Source organism: Patella vulgata, chromosome 7 (genome assembly GCF_932274485.2).
Source record: "Patella vulgata chromosome 7, xgPatVulg1.2, whole genome shotgun sequence".
Taxonomy (NCBI): domain Eukaryota; kingdom Metazoa; phylum Mollusca; class Gastropoda; family Patellidae; genus Patella; species Patella vulgata.
Window position 1 is genome coordinate 19,367,759 of NC_065885.2, and position 18,694 is coordinate 19,386,452.

Sequence of the window (18,694 nt, forward strand, 5' to 3'; positions counted from 1 at the left end):
TGTGTTTACATTATAGAAAAATGTGTGTAGTTTATAACAGAGGGGGTACTGGTAGTCTATAACAGAGGGGGTACTGGTAGTCTATAACAGAGGGGGTACTGGTAGTCATAGGGGGCCAATCTCAGTTGGAGGGCTAAGGCTATTTGCCCGAAAATTTTCTTTGTCGCCCAATTTTTCTGAATGAATGAAGCATTAATTAAAACAAATTTTCTACTAAGCTGTGATGGTTGTATATTTTTAACTAATTACACAATAACACAACAATATAAATTTATAATATGTTAAGCAAAAAAAAACTTCAAAGTTACCCATTCTCTGATGTTTGTGCCCGAAAACGGAAATACATAGCCCTGGCTCCTACGCCAATGCTGGTAGTTTGTGGAAGACAATGCATATTTTCTAAAACAAAGTGAGTAGTTTGGGTCTGTAGTTTCTAAAACAAAGTAAAACAGTTTAGATTAATTACCTTCTTTGATTGGCATTTAGTAATTGAACATATTAACACAAGGTACAATTTTATGGATACACAATTACTGAGTTTAATACTAAGTGACGTGGATACTCTTGTCTTTATCAAGCTTAAAGACGAGAGTATCCTCGTCGAAACATTGCTTAGTATTAAACTCAGTAATTGTGTATCCATAAAATGGTACCTTGTGTTAGATTCATTACATTTCTCTTTGTAGGTTATTTTGTATTATTTTTATTTTTCAGAAGAACTTTTACCAATGCTGCATGAAATTTGGTTGCCATTTGCTCTTCGTTTTTCTGATGATGAAAAACTTGTAACTCTCAAGGTAAAATTCTGGATCAATATTTTATTTTAAAATGCACACTTTTATACATTTTACCCAATTAATAACCACCTCTTTTTAATTTGGATACAAAGCTTTAAAGAGTTTGTTTATGATTGTTTGTGAATCGAATAAAAAATCTTTTTATCTGATTTTAGGCCATGGAAACATTAAGAATAATGTCAGATTGTTCAGGAGATTTTTTAATGAAGAGAACTATGAAAGATATCCTTCCTTCAGTTAAACGATTTCTGCTAAACCAGGCTAAAATCAGGTCTGTTACAAATAGAATTTCAATATATATTGACTATATTCTGGCATGTTGTGCTTTTGATTAAGGGATGTTTATTAATATTCAGTTTTCTTTAAACTGAAATTGTAAATGATCCTTTCATGTTTTGTGGACCTGTGAACCCTTTACCACTTGGTATATATTATATAAGAGGTAAGGGTGGCTATTAAGACCAGGCCCCAAGTTCACAAAGCATTCTCAGATAAAAGTTAAGAATTTACTCAACTTTCAATCACTGTTTATGAGAAATATCTTTGATCCAGAAACACAAAACTCTGCACATAGTTTCTTATAGATGTATTTGATACAGTTTCATAAAGGGTTATATTTTAGTATTAAAAAGGCGAACAATTTTGAGTAAATTCTTAACTTAAGTCTGATAATCCTTTGTGAACTCGGGGGCCTGGTTATCCCAGGTATCAGTGACAACATGTAGTCATTCGGATGGGAACAAAAACCGAGGCCCCAATGCAAACATTGGCGTGAATGTAGAAGAGTCCTTGAGTCCGGGCCAGATTTCCTTCATAAGACACTGCATGGCGTATGCCCGTCTTCATTAGTCCAGTAGGAGTAGGACAATAAACCCAAATTCATTTTATTTCATTTTTCTTTACCAACGAACACCAGAATATGATGAAATGGCTTAATTATGTTGTCTAGAAGTCAAATTCAAACTGATTTGCTCATTTTATTGCGTTTACCTGTATTGATATTTTTTAACAAAAATTTTTGTGGAGAATAAAAGCCAAATAGAATTGTTGAAATTCACTATGTCATGTCATTGATGTTTGGATATTAACAAAGCACTTCAAATCCATTTCCACATAAATCTTCTTCAGGGCTATTAGTGATCCTAGGACATGCCTATTTCAGGATAACAATATCCAACACGTCATTATCTGTTTGCCATCTTTAGTCTTTATTTATTTAGGTTTATAATAGATAAAGACAAGTTATTAGTCTTGATTAAAAACTGCAGTAGGTTTGTTGCTGGGTGAAAATTGATTTATGATTCGATTTGTTTGGACTCTCAGGTACATGCCAAATTTTAACAAAGATGTCACATTTTCTTTTAAGGAGACAAAATTAGTTTGTTAGTAGGGTAATCCACGTGTGCTTTAGACATTCAGACTGCTGAGAAACGTAAATAAAACCACTATTTAATCATTAATACAGTGCCAAGTATAAGTTTACACAATGTTTCAAGGTAATTTTAACCATTTGTATTAAGGAAAATTCCATTTAGACACGTTGTATGTAGATGTTATTATTGATCAAAACAAGAAAGTTTTGTTAATTAAAATGAAGATATAGATCAAAATGACAATTAAAGGGCGTTTTACTGCTTCGTATAAATTGACCTTTTGTACTTTTTGGTGATTATCACTTGTTTTATTTCTCATGTTTTTAAAGTGAAAATGCACTAATGGATCATAAATATTTTTAAAATCGTAGTACAATTTTAGAAGCAAAAACAAGAACAAATTATTGATTTTATAAAGGATAGGCCAGTTTTTATCAATGCATTTCTGAATTACAATTCTTTATGATCTCCAACAAATAAACTGATTGATATGATGATTATGATCATTTATTTGTATTTCCCATGTCTTTAAAGAGACATTCCATAGATATTGAATATTTGTAAAGATTGTGGATCAGTGCATATGGAGCTGACTTATTAACCAAGGTTTGGTCCCATTGTTGGCACAGAAAGTTCTATGGGTTTTTTAGTGGGGTTTCATCTAATCACTGGTACAGGACAGAGGGCTGGCAAGGAAAAACATCTAGTCATTTGGATAGGACCAAAAAAAAACCGAGGGCAAGTGGACAAATTTTAATTACGATTTTTGAAAACTTTTTTTTTGTTTTGAACCTACTCCAAATGGCAACAATTCTTAAGGAGCCGATTTTTAATTCCAGTTTCGTTTACTTCCAGTTTCACTTTGAGTTTTGTTCGTCTTTTGACCTTCTATCTGGTGACCTAACCTTTCAGTGACCTTTGACCTTTGTATATATGATGTCCCTGATGTCAACTAATTACAGTTAATATCAAAAAGTTGGGTCTTGAAGTATAATTTCCGATTTTATTAAGTGTTCAAAATGACAGGTTTTTCCACTTTAATAGGTATTGGATTTTACTAAAAACTCAATAATTCATGGCGTGATCTGCCGTACCACAACACATCAGTACTCCTTCAGAGTTCTAGTTTTTATTTGAATTCACATTTTCTGTCCGGTCTATCCCAGGGACAAACGTCCTGTTTGTGGACACTCTACAGGTCATAATTTTTATCTGATTTTGACGAAACTTATAGACTGTTTATCTCCCAAAGATCTTGGTTCCTTTCGATATTGGCATGGTTCACGGATTATGGACCCTGATTGTGCAAAAAATCACATTTTTAGCTTGTGGACACTCTTGAGATCACGGTTTTTATCCAATTTTGATGGAACTTAAAATGTATCTTTATAACCCAAAGATCCTGATTGTTTTCGATATTCACGCATATTGGAATGTAACTTCCTGGATTATGACCCCTGATTGTACAAAAAATCACATTTTTAGCTTGTCCCTCCAATCTGATTAAAACACAGATCCTATTTTGTTTTGTTTTTTATAGTTCAAAATTTTGTTTTACTTATATTTAATACACTGGGAACCTGCGTTCTGGATGATGTGACGGATTAGCCAATAAAACGGTTTCTTACGGCAAGTATTTTGGCATGAGGTGGGTAACGTAACAGAAACATCAACGCTGATTGGTTAATCAAATGTCTGACGTTATAGGGTCAAAAGATGCTCGTATGACCTCGGACACGACCATCCACTACAACAAATGGCAACATAATAAGATTAGGTGTTAACAAATCTCAGCATAACATTTCGGTCATTTTCAGTCTGGCATATGTTTATGGCAAGGTGTACAATTCTGCGGAGAAGGATTGTGCTCGGGAAACGTCACCCCTCTACCCCCACGCCTCCTCTTCACCGGATTTCAACTGTCAGGAAACCCAACGATAAAATATAGACATATAGTCTTGTTAACATTCGTTGATTCAAGTTGCGTCTGTGCTTTAATTAAAAAACAAAACACAACACAATTGATATGGAAAACAATCAAGTGATCATTATCAAAGCACACATGATTTTAATTAACAGTTTCGTGTGTTATATAAGAAATAATGTATGTGAAATTATTGTCATTTTTAGAATAATGCTTAATAATATATTATCTAAGTGATTTATACTGAATTGAAATCAATATGTAAGAAAGGTTTATTCTTCACAGCACGTGCATTTAGAAGATTCAACTAAGTGTAACATGACTGAGGTTGAGGGTACCAGGTTAAGGGACAATCCTCCAATATTAGAAATCTGGTTCGGGTCTGTGTTTATGAATATGAAATGAAATGAAATGGGGTTTAACGTCCAACTTTTCTGCACCTACTGGTCTAATAATTGTGGGGTACTATGAGGGACATTTTGTTTGTCAAGGTTTCAGTTACGTGGGGGTTCTCCTCACTGTACTTGCCAGATCCTCTGCCATGGCAATATGAAAGATATCTCGGTGAACTGTCCAGTGAGCCAGTGTTATTGCGTGTCAAGTTAATAAGTTTATAGTAATAACTTGGAGATCTTTACTTTTATCTGATATACATCTGTCGTAGATTGTTCAATTCAATGTTTATCATGCTAAACAAATATCTAAATAGTTGGTGCTAGGAATAGGTTTGATGTTTGCTTTGTGTAGGTAACATTACCATAACAACCCTATCTATTTGTACAATCGCGCCGACTCAAGAAGAAAAAAAAAAGATGTGTTCAGTCGTATGATACAAAAACTGTTGAGAAGTGTCATGTGCACTCCTTCTATTGCTGAAATGCCAACATTCGGTTTCAATATGACTGTGTATCATAAATATAAACCTGATAATGTTCACTTTGTCTGAAATAGAAGATATCATACGAACAGCTGAATATACTCTGTCCTTTGCCAGCCCCCCGCCCCACTCTGCACCACCGGGGGAATAACGCCGGAACTATAAGTTCATTTGGGTTTTTGTTTGTCTGGTAGACTGCAAATATTGGTTATATAAAATATTTTTTAGTCAAGTCAATTTATAGCTAGTGATAATTTCCATTTGAGTGCTTTATTCTTTGTTGTATCAGATTATAGAAATATCAATATAATCAGCTTAGTATAAAAAATCTAAATAGTACTTTACAGTCCAATTATTTGTCAACTTTAATTAATAAACAAGTATTTAGTTTATTACATACAGAGATGTCGTTCATTAGTGAGGGGGGGGGGTATATCGCAGACATGGAAGTGCCAATCGCTTAGGACAGGAATGTTCGTTCTTTTGTCGAGGTTAACGTTTGCTTCTTGTAATAAGAACCAGTCATTAAGAGGCTAATCCTCTAGATGGTCGGACACCTCTGGCTTGCTCTCGTGGGTTAGATTTCCTGATGAGCGTGTATGCTGCTTGCTGATAGAGGCACATGTACAGCTTCCTTGCATGTTGAAGCGATAACAACTTCCACAATATGTCTGCATGTACCTCAAAAGTCAGCGGCAGAGAACATTTTTGAAAAACATAAAATCTTAAGTGCATTTGGAAAAGGTAGATCTTTTAGAGATGACTGGAAATGTTCAAATCCATGTGATATCAGTAACCGCTTGGTCACAATTCCTGTCGCAACTGCAGACTGTGAAAGAGGGTTTAGTTGACAAAATATTATAAAAAACAAATACAGAAATTCATTAAAAACAAATACACTGTATAATTTAATGTTTCTAAGTATTGGAAAAGTGGTTACCTCAGATATTGAAAAAGCTTTCAAAAAATGGGCTTCTGCAAAGCAGAGAAGGATTTTGTAAATTGCAATATCATATTTATATTGTATGTACTTATGTAAATCAAAATTACTGAAAAAATGTAATAGATATTTTTTCTTTTTTGGGGACGGAAAAATGTATAGCTATTAAATTAAAATGAAAAATTGGTGGGAAAAAAATGGAACCCAGAGTGAGCACTGCTAGAGGACACAAATTTTTATCTGATTTTAAAAACTGTTCATATATATCACTGTTACACCCTAATTACGGTTGAGTTCAAATTTCTTGAAAATTGGAACAAAATTATCTGGCAAATGGTCACTCCCATTTACGCACATAGTATAATAAGCATGAATACCAAGGTTTTGAACCCTCTAGAGGTCACAATTTGATGAAACCTAAAATATATGTTAATATCCCAAAGATATTGACGCATGTGGGATCATAACATTCTGGTTTATGTCCCCAGGGCACATTTTCATGTGGACGTATATTGTTGTCGCCCCTGTCCGTCCAGACGTCTGTCCATCCACAATCTGTTTGTGGACACTCTACAGGTCACAATTTTTATCCGTTTTTGACAAAACTTGAAATATAGGTCTATCTCCCAAAGATCTTGGTTCCTTTCGATATTCATATGTATCGGACCATAATTTCATGGATTGTATGAAAAATCAAGTTTTTAGCTTGTGGACACTCTAGAGGTCACAATTTTGATCCGATTTTGCTGAAACTTGAAATGCATGTTTATAACCGAAATATCTTGTTTCCTTTTGATATTCGCGCATATCAGATCGTAACTTCCTGAATTATGGCCCTTGATTGTACGGAAAATCACATTTTGAGCTTGTGGTCCCTATAGAGGTCACAATTTTTATCCGATTTAAAAAAAAAAACGTGTCAATATATCACAGTTATACACTGTTGAGTTCCAATTTCATGAAAATTGGACAAAAATTGTACGCAAATAGTGTACAAAATATGGGGGGGATCACGTGGCTAAGTGGGTAAGACGCTAGCTCGCTAGCCTGGAGGATGGGTGTTCGATCCCTGCATTGGCCGAGAAAGTTCATCCAGATTTTCCGGCGTGGTTCTCCCTTGTCAGTGATGCAGGACGGAGGGGCTGACAAGGAAAGCTGTCTAGTCGTTCGGATGGGACGAAAAACCGAGGTCCCGTGTACACATTGGCGTGCACGTAAAAGATCCTTTGGCAGTTGGAATTCGATATAAGAGTAGGCCGTAGTGCTGCTGTCCGGGCAAAATTTCCCTCATAGCACACTGTATGGCGTATGCCCGTCTTCATTAGCCCAGGTTAGGAGCAGAACGGTAGGACGTTAAACTCCATTTCATTTCATGTCATTTCATTTCACAAAATATGGTATATCACGGTTGTGGACCTTAAGAGGCCACAGTTTTTATCCGATTTGGATGAAACTTTAAATATATATTGGTTCTTTTTGATAAGCTCACATATCGGAACGTAACTTCCTGGATTATGGCCCCTGATTGGTCGAAAAATCGCATTTTTAGCTTGTGGATTCTCTAGAGGTCGCAATTTTTTTTCAGATTTTAAAAACCGTTTAGATATATCACCATTCCACCATAATGAAGGTTGAATTGGAATTTCGGGAAAATCAAAATGAAACTGCCCAACAAAATGGCTGCTCTTTGTATGCAAATTGTGTATAAGTAGGTAATACAAAGGTAATGGGTCTCTAGAGGTCATAATTTTTATCCAATTTTGATGAATCTTAAAACATATCCTTATATTCCAAAAATCTCAGTCCCTTTTGATATTTGCACATTTAAGACCATAACTTTCTGGATTATGGCTCCTGATTGTACAAAAAATCTTTTTTGTTTTTAGCTTGTTCTCTATCCATCTCTTGCAAAATGTTGGCGTATCCTGTCTGGCAGCCGCTGGTTTAGCTTAGGGGATAGGAGGCTATTTGCCCGAAATTTGTAATGAATCTATCATTAACTAAAACGAATTTCCTACAAAGCTGTGATGGGTGTATATTTTTAACTAATTACACAATAACACAACAATATAAATTTACAATATGTTAAGCAAAATACAACTTAATGCTCCCCATTCTCTGTTGTTTGTGCCCGAAAGTCAGAAATACATAGCCCGAATAATGGGTAGTTCACCGAATCTTGGGGGCTTCTCCCCCCCCCCCCCCCCCGGCTCCTACGCCTATGGAAATATCTTAAGGTCACTGAATCTTGGGGGCTGCTCCACACACCCCACACCCTTCCCGCCCCCGGCTCCTACGCCTATGAAAATATTTTAAGGTCACTGAATTCTCTTTAATCTCTCTCTGGTATCGTTAGTGTCACTATATGTCAAAATATAATGACAGAACAAATATTGTGATGTGTAGTGGCAAGATACTTACTATAAATAATGTCAAGTATTGACGACAATGTCAGTTACTAATTGATAAATAACAGTTTATCTAGCTATCAACAACCATAAAACTCTCTTCTATTAATTAATGAGGCTTTTAGAAAAGATTTTATGGCAATGGCTGTTATTTGTTATAAATGCTCATGAGTTTCTCAAAACTATTTTAGAAGGCATACAATTAATACAAGACGTGTCATATGCACAGTATTTACTCTTATGTGGTTTGGGGGTTAAGATTATTTGTAAAAGATAAGTCAGTAATCTCAAATGTGTTGAATAATGTTATAGAACTGCCGGTATTTGAAATTAAATTTTAATATCGTAAATTTAATAACATAACGTAAAGCAGAAAAGCACACAGTGAGAAGTTTTAGGAGCCAGAAGAGTTTTTTCTTGGGGAAAAAAAATATTTTAATTTAATAAGATAAATAGGCCTTATAAGGAGTGTGGCACTTGGGCATTTTCTAAGTATCCTTAAAAGGGTGTGAGGGGATTACATTTCAAATCTAGCCAATCCACTGATACATTTCCAGATGACTTAACCACAATAAACTCATCCCAATAATTTATTTAATCTCTCGCCGACTGTCTGACCATGGTCAAACATTGCTACAGCATATGAAACTCTCCCCATTGATATTGTAATTGTCACCAGTTTTCAATTCCAAAGTGTATTTGTTTGAATCCGTATGCAAGCTGACAAAAAAACTGAACTGCACGATTACAAGCAATTTTAACTAAAATCTATTAAAATTCCATTTTAAGTTACAATCGATCTTCATGAAACACATAAAATTAATTTTAGTTAAAATCTATTTTAGTGATTGTAGCTTAAGTTTTTGTGAAACTGGTTCTAGTTTTATTGCTAAATCTATTTCTGTTTGTCTATTACAGTAAGAATTTACAGTAAGAATTCATTGTATAATTTCAGAATACATGTTTAGTACATCATGCAGGTCAGCTTCCATGGTCCTGTCCAATCTCTATAGTAGTCTTGGCTATTCCATGTATTATAGATACATTATGGGAGATTAGATCAAGAGCTGGCAGTTCTCACTATAATAGTTACAAACCAGATAATGTAAAGGGAATATACTGAAAATTTCAGTCAAATCGCTTACAAGTCGAGAAAACCTTATTTTAAAATCTTTGTTAGCACTCTCACGATAAGTAACTAGAGGTCTTGATTATCCATTTTTGCATTTAATCATCAGCTGACATTGAACAGCAGATCAGATTGAAATCCATTGGTAATCGGACAAGTTATATAAGATGGCATCGATAGTTGATTATGGTCTTGTTTAATGGTCGAGAGAGAGAGACATTAAGTAATATATTGTAACTGAGTGTTTTTACAATTCATTACGCAATCTCTTAAGCTCGAGACCATTAAACAACTTAAAATACAGTAACTCCGCAGGTGCTTTTACAGTGAAATACATCACACGAGTCCAATATTTCACTAGTATAAATAATGTATGATTGACAAGTTGCCCATACGATTATTTGAAATAATGGTACGCCAACATCAAAGGGTGACGTCACATCTGTTTTTTAATAGTTTATATAACATTTCAGGTCTAAAGAAAGACCTGCAATAGACAGATTTACCTCTTGCATAATGCATGTTTAATAAGTTGCCTAGAAGTTAAGTTCTATAAACTACAGTATGTCATACCATGACAGTTAAACAATTATACAATCATTAATTTACATATCAGGATAAGGACTTAATTACATTTTAAGAGTAGAAAGCAAATACAGTGATCATCCACTAATCTTTAACAAAACAACTATGTAAGATATTCTGTATGACAATTGACATTTTACCAGGTGATATTACATGTAGCTTCAAATGGAACTTTGCACCATATGTTAGTTAGTTTCAACATGGTAGTTTTAAGTATCCAAATGATGTTATATATCATCATCATACATGTATATAGTAAATGATGTTATATAGAGAATCTCCTACTCGTCTTTTGATATCAAAAAATATCAACACAAGTCGATAATGTAAACATGTTTTTTTTTTACTTTAACGACGAATGTTGATATTTTTTGATATCAAAAAAGACGAGTAGGAGATTTTATTTATTTCTTACATGCACAAATAAATAAATATAATTCTTTGCTATAGATTTCACTTTTACTGAACCTGATTACATAACGGCGTAGTGATACATCATTTTTTGATAGCAATTCAACCATTGCAAAGTCCTTTATATTGACCCAGTGTTTCCATCAAGGTCAATTAAATAAAAATAATTCATTTTTAATAAAATAAGAAGTTACTTTTAATAAAAAAAGAAGTTACTTTTAATAAAAAAATGAACTGTTCTTTGAAAATACAAAAAAGTAGTTCCATTTTAACTGACCAATCAAATTCATCTAAAGCGATAAGGAGATATCGCAGTAGATTATGAAATTTATCACACAAGCGATATCTACTGTAGAATTAATTTTTGGGAAATAAACATCAATAATCAATTGGGTTGTTTATTTTTTTTCAACAATCAACAAATAGTGTCTAGCTGTTTGGATAGGACATAAAAGAACCCTTGAGAGTTGGAATTTGAAACAAGTGGCTGTAGTACGGCGGTCCGGTCAAAACCTCCCTCATAGAACCCTGCATGACCAATGCCTATCTTCATTAGCCCAGTTGGTGCAGAACTGTAGGATGTTAAACCTAATTTCATTGCTATTTCTTCCCAACAAACTTGCAGGACATGTAAAAATATCTGACCATTGATATTTTGACATAAACTTATAGAATATGGTAAAGTGACCTCTTTGGGTGCCTGTAGTAAATTCAAGTGTGTGACAGATTTGAAATTTTTTCGTTCAACTTTGCCGCTCAAATAAGAGAGGTGTTCCAAAGGTTTCTGCTCATGTTGCTGGAAAAGTTTTTCAGCAGGTGCTTGACATTCAAAACATAATTCCATTTGCTATAAATTCCTCCTTTTTTAATTGTCTAACAGCATGACGCTTTCATTTGCTCTCAAAATAGAGAAGACAGAATGCAAAGCCTTGATTAAGTATCTTCATTTGAAAATGTTTATGCAATATTCATGATGACATGACACAAACATTATGTGACAATGCTCCTTCATATAGAATAGTCTAACAGCTGTGTACTGAATTTACAAAGGGAAGGATCAGTATCTAAGATGAAGCACAGTTTAGTCGTCCTTATGAAGTGACCATCCAAGATAATCTTGTTGCTGTTCTAGACACAATACTACCAGATAGGCATCTACTGCAGATAACATTAGCAAAACATCAGTGGAACGAATAATCCATGAAGAGTTGCTCATGAAAACAGTTGTCAGCTCGTTGGGTGTTCAGAATGTTGATTGAAGAACAAAACCATCAGAGAATTGTGTTAGTCAACAGCTTCTCAAGGACTTTGGAGAGATCCATGTGCTTTCATGGGTTATATTGTTACTCTGGATGAAACCTAGGTTCATCACTTCTTGCCAGGCACTTCGTCCTGCACCCCTGAAACCACTCTGGAAAATCCTGAAGATTTTCTCGGCCAACAGTGGGAGGGAACCCGAGACCTCTTCATTAGCGAGTAAGCAGGTTACTCACTGAGCAACTGCAGTTCCCAGGACATTGAACCTTGAATTTATCCAGTATGACAACTACTGTTCCTATATACTTAAAGAATGTTATGCTCTTAACTTCAAAGCATCACTCTGGTTATAATCAGCAGTCTATATGTGATTGTAAAATCTAATGGAAAGCTTTGCATTTGTATTGATCGTAAACCTTTAAACAAAGGACTTAAGATACAGTTAAGATTCAACCTTTTGCACTACGCCCAGATCAATGCCCTGATTATTATTAATAATTTTTATAAGGGTGATCAAAAGCACTTTACAGTAAAACAATTGTTAAAAATACATGAATGCATTAAAAAAAAAAGGTCAAAAATGTTAAAAGTAAAATATTAATTGCACTGAAAAAGAGTTACACAGAAAATTAATGATGAACTCTTTTTAAAAAAGGGGATTCATAACTATTTCCACATAGAGTGCTGAAAAGTGCTTTGCTGTAAACAATTAGTAAAAAGATACATTAATGTTAGTAAGTAAACAATGTTAAAAGTAAAATATAAATTGACAATGAAAACAGGATGTTAAAAATTCTTTTAAACAAATGGGTTTTATAAAACTTACTTGAAATGGATAATGTATTGATGATGTGAATGAAATATTGAAGTATATTCAATATTATGAACTAGAAATGGAAAATGGTTATGTTTTTGGAAGAGACCGTCGTCATCTTCATCCTATGCTAAATCTGACAAAAAAAGAAACTCATGCTGGCCTCAATGAAACTAATCCAGGTCGACCATTAAGTTAAATGATTTAATTAAGAAAATTAAAGGGTGTATAGCTCTATTATTTGAAGCCTTAAAATAGACATAAATGGGCCTAAAAGAGTACATTAATGTAATATTAATGTATGTAAAGTTATTTCCGATTCATGACACCTGTATTGCTCATATATCGTAGCAATGATCTCTGTGTTAAAATTATATTTGGAACGTGTTTAACCAGTTCTATCACATATGTGATAATGACTGACACCAATATTGTCCTTTAAGAAAAGATGTTACTGTATCAAACCACTTATAATTACCTGCCTTGTGTACTATACACAAGTCATAAAATATCAAGAGCTTATTTCACTGAAAATGGTAGAAAACACATACAAAAAACGTGTTAATTAGTGTATCCAAATTTAAAGCAGAAAACATACTATGCAAATAAAGAGAGTATTATGTATTGTCTCTTCTAAGACATCAAAATGCTTCAGATTTCATTCTAATGATCATATTTATTTATATTTGTATTTTGAGAATTACTGTAAATTACAAAGACCTGGTATTGTGAGTCATGTCAATCAAAATATAAATAATGTCACAATAAGCTGTGTTTTAATCGATACATACAGCTTTAAATTGTATTAATTTTAGAATATTTTTAGATAGATCATGCTGTAGGATAATAATTTATTGCTTGATTTATATAAGGCGTAAAATAATCTGGTTAAGGAGTTTATGCATGATTTTAGTGCTATATAAAATCCGTTGCCAACTACAATATTGTGAAAGATGAATCTCTAATTGGAATATCAATCAAAAAATTCCAGTCAGTCTATGTAACATGATGATCGCCATCTATATTTGCCATGAACCAAATTAATGGGCCTGTTTAAAATCTGATAGAATCCAAGCTGGGAGATTATCTAGTCTTGGAAATTGGAATTTTGATTTATTTTTGAAGGATAACTAATTAATCCGAGTACAAATTAGCATGGATTTAAGCTGTGACAAATTTGATATTTTTTGAAAAATGTAAATCAGGCATCGTTACTTTAAATACAGATCTAAATTTGTTTTGTATTATGTATACATGTATTTTAAATATCCTCCACTCTATACAGATCGGCATCGTAGCTCATGTCGGGGATTTTCTAACTTGTACATTATCACGCTTATTTACTTTCAAAGAACCATATTTTCCACAATTAATCACAATTAAGATTAAGATGTATGTCTACCACTGAAACATACCTTATGCAAGATCTAAATCTGCCTATTGCAGGTCTTTCTTTAGGCATTAATTAGACATTAATTAACTTATCCAGACCATAATCAACTCTCGATGTTATCGCTTGCCTGCGATATTTATTGGATTAGGATCCGATTTGCTGCTCAACTTTCATTCATGATTTAATCATGAAATGGATAATCGAGACTATGTTTTTTATTGTACTGACTTTAGTAATGTTGGTCGAGACTAGGCCGAAATTTCAATCACTAACTTCTCAATTCAGAGTCGATCAATTTGACTGAAATTTTCAGCAAATTGCCTTTACATTATCTAGTTTTTAACTATTAAAGCGAGAACTGCCAGCTCTTTATCTAATCTCCCATAATGTATCTGTAATATTGGATGAATGGCTGATCATAGGCCTATACCATATACTATCATCCTTATTCTAATCATCATTCTTTCACACTGAATTAATTAAAAATTGTTTGGCTTTTTTTTTTCAGTTATCATTGTGGATCTATGTACACCTTCACTGTTAACTATAAACTACAGTTGACATTCTTAACCAATCTTGGACAGCTAGCTTTAAAGGTAATAAAAAAAATACAGTACCATTAATAAAATACATTTAGTATCATTAATCATAAAGGTTAATATTGAATCACTAACATGTGGGGATGTATCAATCTATACAGTCTCTATACAAGTCAATTGGAACTTCTTTTTGGTTTACGGTTACTGTTTGGTTTACTTTTTGGTTTACGGTTACTTTTTGCGAAATCAAGTATGAAAAATTTACCTTCTGAATTCTACATAGATATTAACTTTCTGAAATTCTTACATTTCCACAACAGGATCTTTGTTATATGTATTCTTATTTGACAAAATACTGATTTTCCTCAAAAATATGCTGTTAACAATATATATTTATCTAGCTTGCAATTTATCATGAGAACGTGTAGCATACAGTGCGAAAAAATCAAATGTCTTTATAGGAGACACCAAATGGAGTTTAACGGGTTACTTTTCTGCTCCAACTGGGCTAATGAAGATGGGCATATGCCATGCAATGTGCTATGATTATGATTGAATTTTTTCCCAAACAGAAGCCTTCATCAAATTCCAACTGTCTAGTGTTCTTTTACATGCACACCTGCAATGTGTTCAAGCGACTTCAGTTTATTGTCCCATCTGAATGACTAGACTGTTCGGCTTGTATCACTAATAAGGGGAAACCTGGCTGAATAATCTCAAGAAGAAACAACTCCTAATCAAACACAGGCTGAACCTTCTAGTCACAGGAGCCAGCACCTTACTCGCTGAGCCATCGTTGTTCTCAGGAGAAATCACAGAGAGATAACTCAGCATTTAGATTCTCTAGTAGTTGTTTATTCTAGTAGATCGATTGTTATGTATTAAGGATGGTATAAGTGTTGATATAATTACTAATTACTCAAATGTGACTTCAACACCTGGTAACAAGTGTTGTGGTTTGGGTCATTAGTGAAGATTGAAGTCATTAACTTTAAATTGAGATAACTGCTTATCCTTAATTGGATGGGTTGAATGATCTAAATCCTGCTCTTGCTTGTACTGAAATACCATCAGTTAGATGACCTTTTACTTGCCATCATACAAACTAGAATTAATCTTAGAAACTTGACCTGAAAAATGATTTAAATCTAGTCTAAAATAGAGACAAATATCACAAGATACAAAGTTTTTAAGAACTTTATTATGATTAAGTTTGTCTGGTTTGTAGTTAAGAGTACTAGCAATTTGTATATTGACACGTAATGATATATTAATTTGATACTAGTGTTTACTATAGTTACAGATAAATGGTAATGATCTGAACCTGATTACTTCCTGTTGTCTACCATATCTGAATATAAATCAACCTAAAACATTACAAGCGGTAATTTAATTTTTATATGCTTTCCGTATGTCATAGTCTCCATTTTAATATGTTTTCCTGAATTTTTCTGAAATATGAAACTGAAATTGTTGTGATCCAGTTGTTGTAAAGTGGTCATAGAAGGATAAAATGTTAAATAAAAAATGAAACAAAAGCATCTATGATATTTTTCTGAACTTTTCCCTGCCATTTGAATGCCATCATATATTGTCGACACATACAGCCATTGCTATTACAGATTCCTTGTTAGCTACGATAATCCATATTAGGCTATTTGGAAATAAATAAAAACAATTATTTCAAAATATTTTATTTCAGGCCAGTGTAAATTGTTTCCATGACTTTATCAAGTTGGATAAAGATGTAATATGGTTTACTTTAAATAATCTTTACACACCTCAACAACTGACGCCACCCTCTCCTGCTTTTACACCAATACAGGTAGGTTTGACTATTCCATCTTTCATACCATTCAGGTAGGTGGGTCTGCTTCAGCTTTTACACCAATACAGGTAGGTAATTCTGCTTCAGCTTTCACACCAATACAGATAGGTGGTTCTGCTTCAGAGCGAACTCGGCGACGAACCGTGTCAACACATATGAACACATTTTGACCCCTCACAATAGCCGACAGCGTGTGGTCCTGTACAGTTTGTCAGATTATGTGTTGGGCTTGTCCAGGTGTTTTCGAGGCCTTTGTCGATCTCTAGTGACGAACCTTAGGATGGTAATGTGATGGCATCCAAACCAGTGTGCAATGGTTCTGGTAATACCACCGTCCGGAATCAAACCCATGGCGTGTTCTCAGTATTTATATGTCAACCTTGGCATGTCGTTCATAACTCCACAGTTTTACTGACCCTAGAGAATTGATGTGTGTTGTGTTTACACTAGCGATATTGCAGATATTGCATTTCTAGTACGGTTGATTACAGTTTCTGAATTAATATATTTGATTCATTTATTCATAGTTGGTAATGTTAAATTGTCAAAATTTGGACAATGTAACAAATAGTGTGCAAATTTTCTATATAGTGACCACAAGAACAGGTTGGGTTTTGAGATGTCTTCCCAGGGAATAGAGTAATTTTCTAGTAGAATTTTGGTGTCTTTACATGTACACTCAAAGCCATTAAAAATGCAATGCCTAATTCGTGAAATATTTCTGGTAAATGTTTTCTTGTGCTTTCCTATCTTATGGCACATAGGTGAATCTTGTGATGGGTCTCTTTTTATGGAGTTCTGGGTTTGAACCCAATATCAGTTCTTGGTAATGAACTTTGTTCGTGCAAACGCAACACTTGTCTTTTTTCAAGATTTTAAGCAGTCCCATGTCAAACGTTTTGCACATGCATTCCCTGCACTCTGGCCGTTTAAATACAGATCAAAATTTCAACATTCATCATTTCGGAAAAATGCCACACCTTACACAAGAAAACAGGAACAGAGCTATTGGCATGCTGGATCAGGGGGCTTCACAGGTAGCCGTTGCCAGACACTTTAATGTCCACCCATCGACCATTGCTCACCTCAGACAACGCTTCCACGCCACTGTATCCTTAATTGTACTTCATAAGTGGTGACAAAGTTGCTGGTTGTCAGTGTGAATTGTATTATTTCTTGTCGTTTCAGTTTAACAGGAAGGTGTCTGAAGAGAATGAATATAGTAGAAATGTGAAAATCTTACTGCCATTTACAGAACAGGGATACAGTTGATAAGATTGTTACAGTGGTTGAAATAAAGATACTGTTGATAAGATAAAATGGTGAAACAATTTTTATCTTAAAGATAAAATGTCAATAAAACAAATGAAGAGAATAATTTAATGGTTGTTTTTTTTTTTTCTTTCAGTAACAAAATCAGTCCACATCTATTATTAAAATACTGCTACTAAAATCAATATGAGTGTGTCTGGGCGTAAAATGTGGTTTAACGACTGTTTCAAGTTCGATCCCTTAATGACACTCATTTCATACATGTAAATACTATTATTTGTGTCTGTCTGTCTGTTCAGGGTTGGTGGCTACATCAGGGGTTCTCCCGGGGCGGAACACTAATGAACATATGTCACACAGTGACCATGCCCTTTTCAGAATGAAATGAGGGTTTATGGTTCCAACCGGGCCAATGAACACCGGAATTTTTTTTCGTTCTTTTTGTGAAAACGGTAAACATATTAGTCCAGAGGGAATGTCTCTTCCATAAAAAAACCTACATTGTGTTTGTCTGTGTTTATTAGCCCAGCGTAGGTGTTGAACCCCATTTCATTTCAGTTCTATCAATCCACACGTGACTCTAAGGGTAAAAAAAAATCCTTAGAAACACACTGTCGTTAAGACAAAATTAGACATTTCATGTCGCACATGTTCAATAATAATAATATGGTCATTTATATAGTGCCAAATCCACAGACGAACTTGTAGCGCATGTAGATACAAATGAGTATGATTGAAATGAATTATTAATTTACAATAGTTATTAAAATACACTTAAAGTTAGGTATGGTCTACCTATAACTTTAACCTTTAATCAGTTATAATATCCCCGGGAGACAAGATATAGTACGGCACCTGACCATACGTTTTCGTTCAAGATATTTATATTTGTAACGGGTGGTGTTTATTGAAGAACTACTTTTATTAAAACTCCATAACGCATTACGGATACGTCAAAACATAGCCCCAACATCGAAATGACCGGGAAAAATAATAAATCTAACATGATAAATAATACAAACATGTATGAAAATGCCCGAGCAGTAGATTAACAGTGTGTCTCCAACACACATTTCATTCAGTCAGTTTTTTTTAAAACCAACTAAAGATGTCATAAATGAGAATGCCTGATCAGTTTATGGGTAAA

The 18,694-nt window shown here is 34.0% G+C and overlaps 1 protein-coding gene across 2 annotated transcripts in view; it reads left to right on the top strand.

Moving 5' to 3' along the window:
• Positions 1-17,653, top strand: part of LOC126826916 (TELO2-interacting protein 1 homolog) — a 38,277-nt gene extending 20,624 nt beyond the window's left edge. For both annotated transcript variants that reach the window (XM_056102526.1, XM_056102527.1), the window contains exons 21-26: positions 715-797; positions 953-1,068; positions 14,417-14,504; positions 15,745-15,831; positions 16,150-16,272; positions 17,464-17,653. In XM_056102526.1, the coding sequence (XP_055958501.1) occupies positions 715-797; positions 953-1,068; positions 14,417-14,504; positions 15,745-15,831; positions 16,150-16,272; positions 17,464-17,547 (581 nt within the window). In that variant the 3' untranslated portion in view covers positions 17,548-17,653. The remainder of the gene's footprint in view (positions 1-714; positions 798-952; positions 1,069-14,416; positions 14,505-15,744; positions 15,832-16,149; positions 16,273-17,463) is intronic.
• The last annotated feature ends 1,041 nt before the right edge of the window (positions 17,654-18,694 follow it).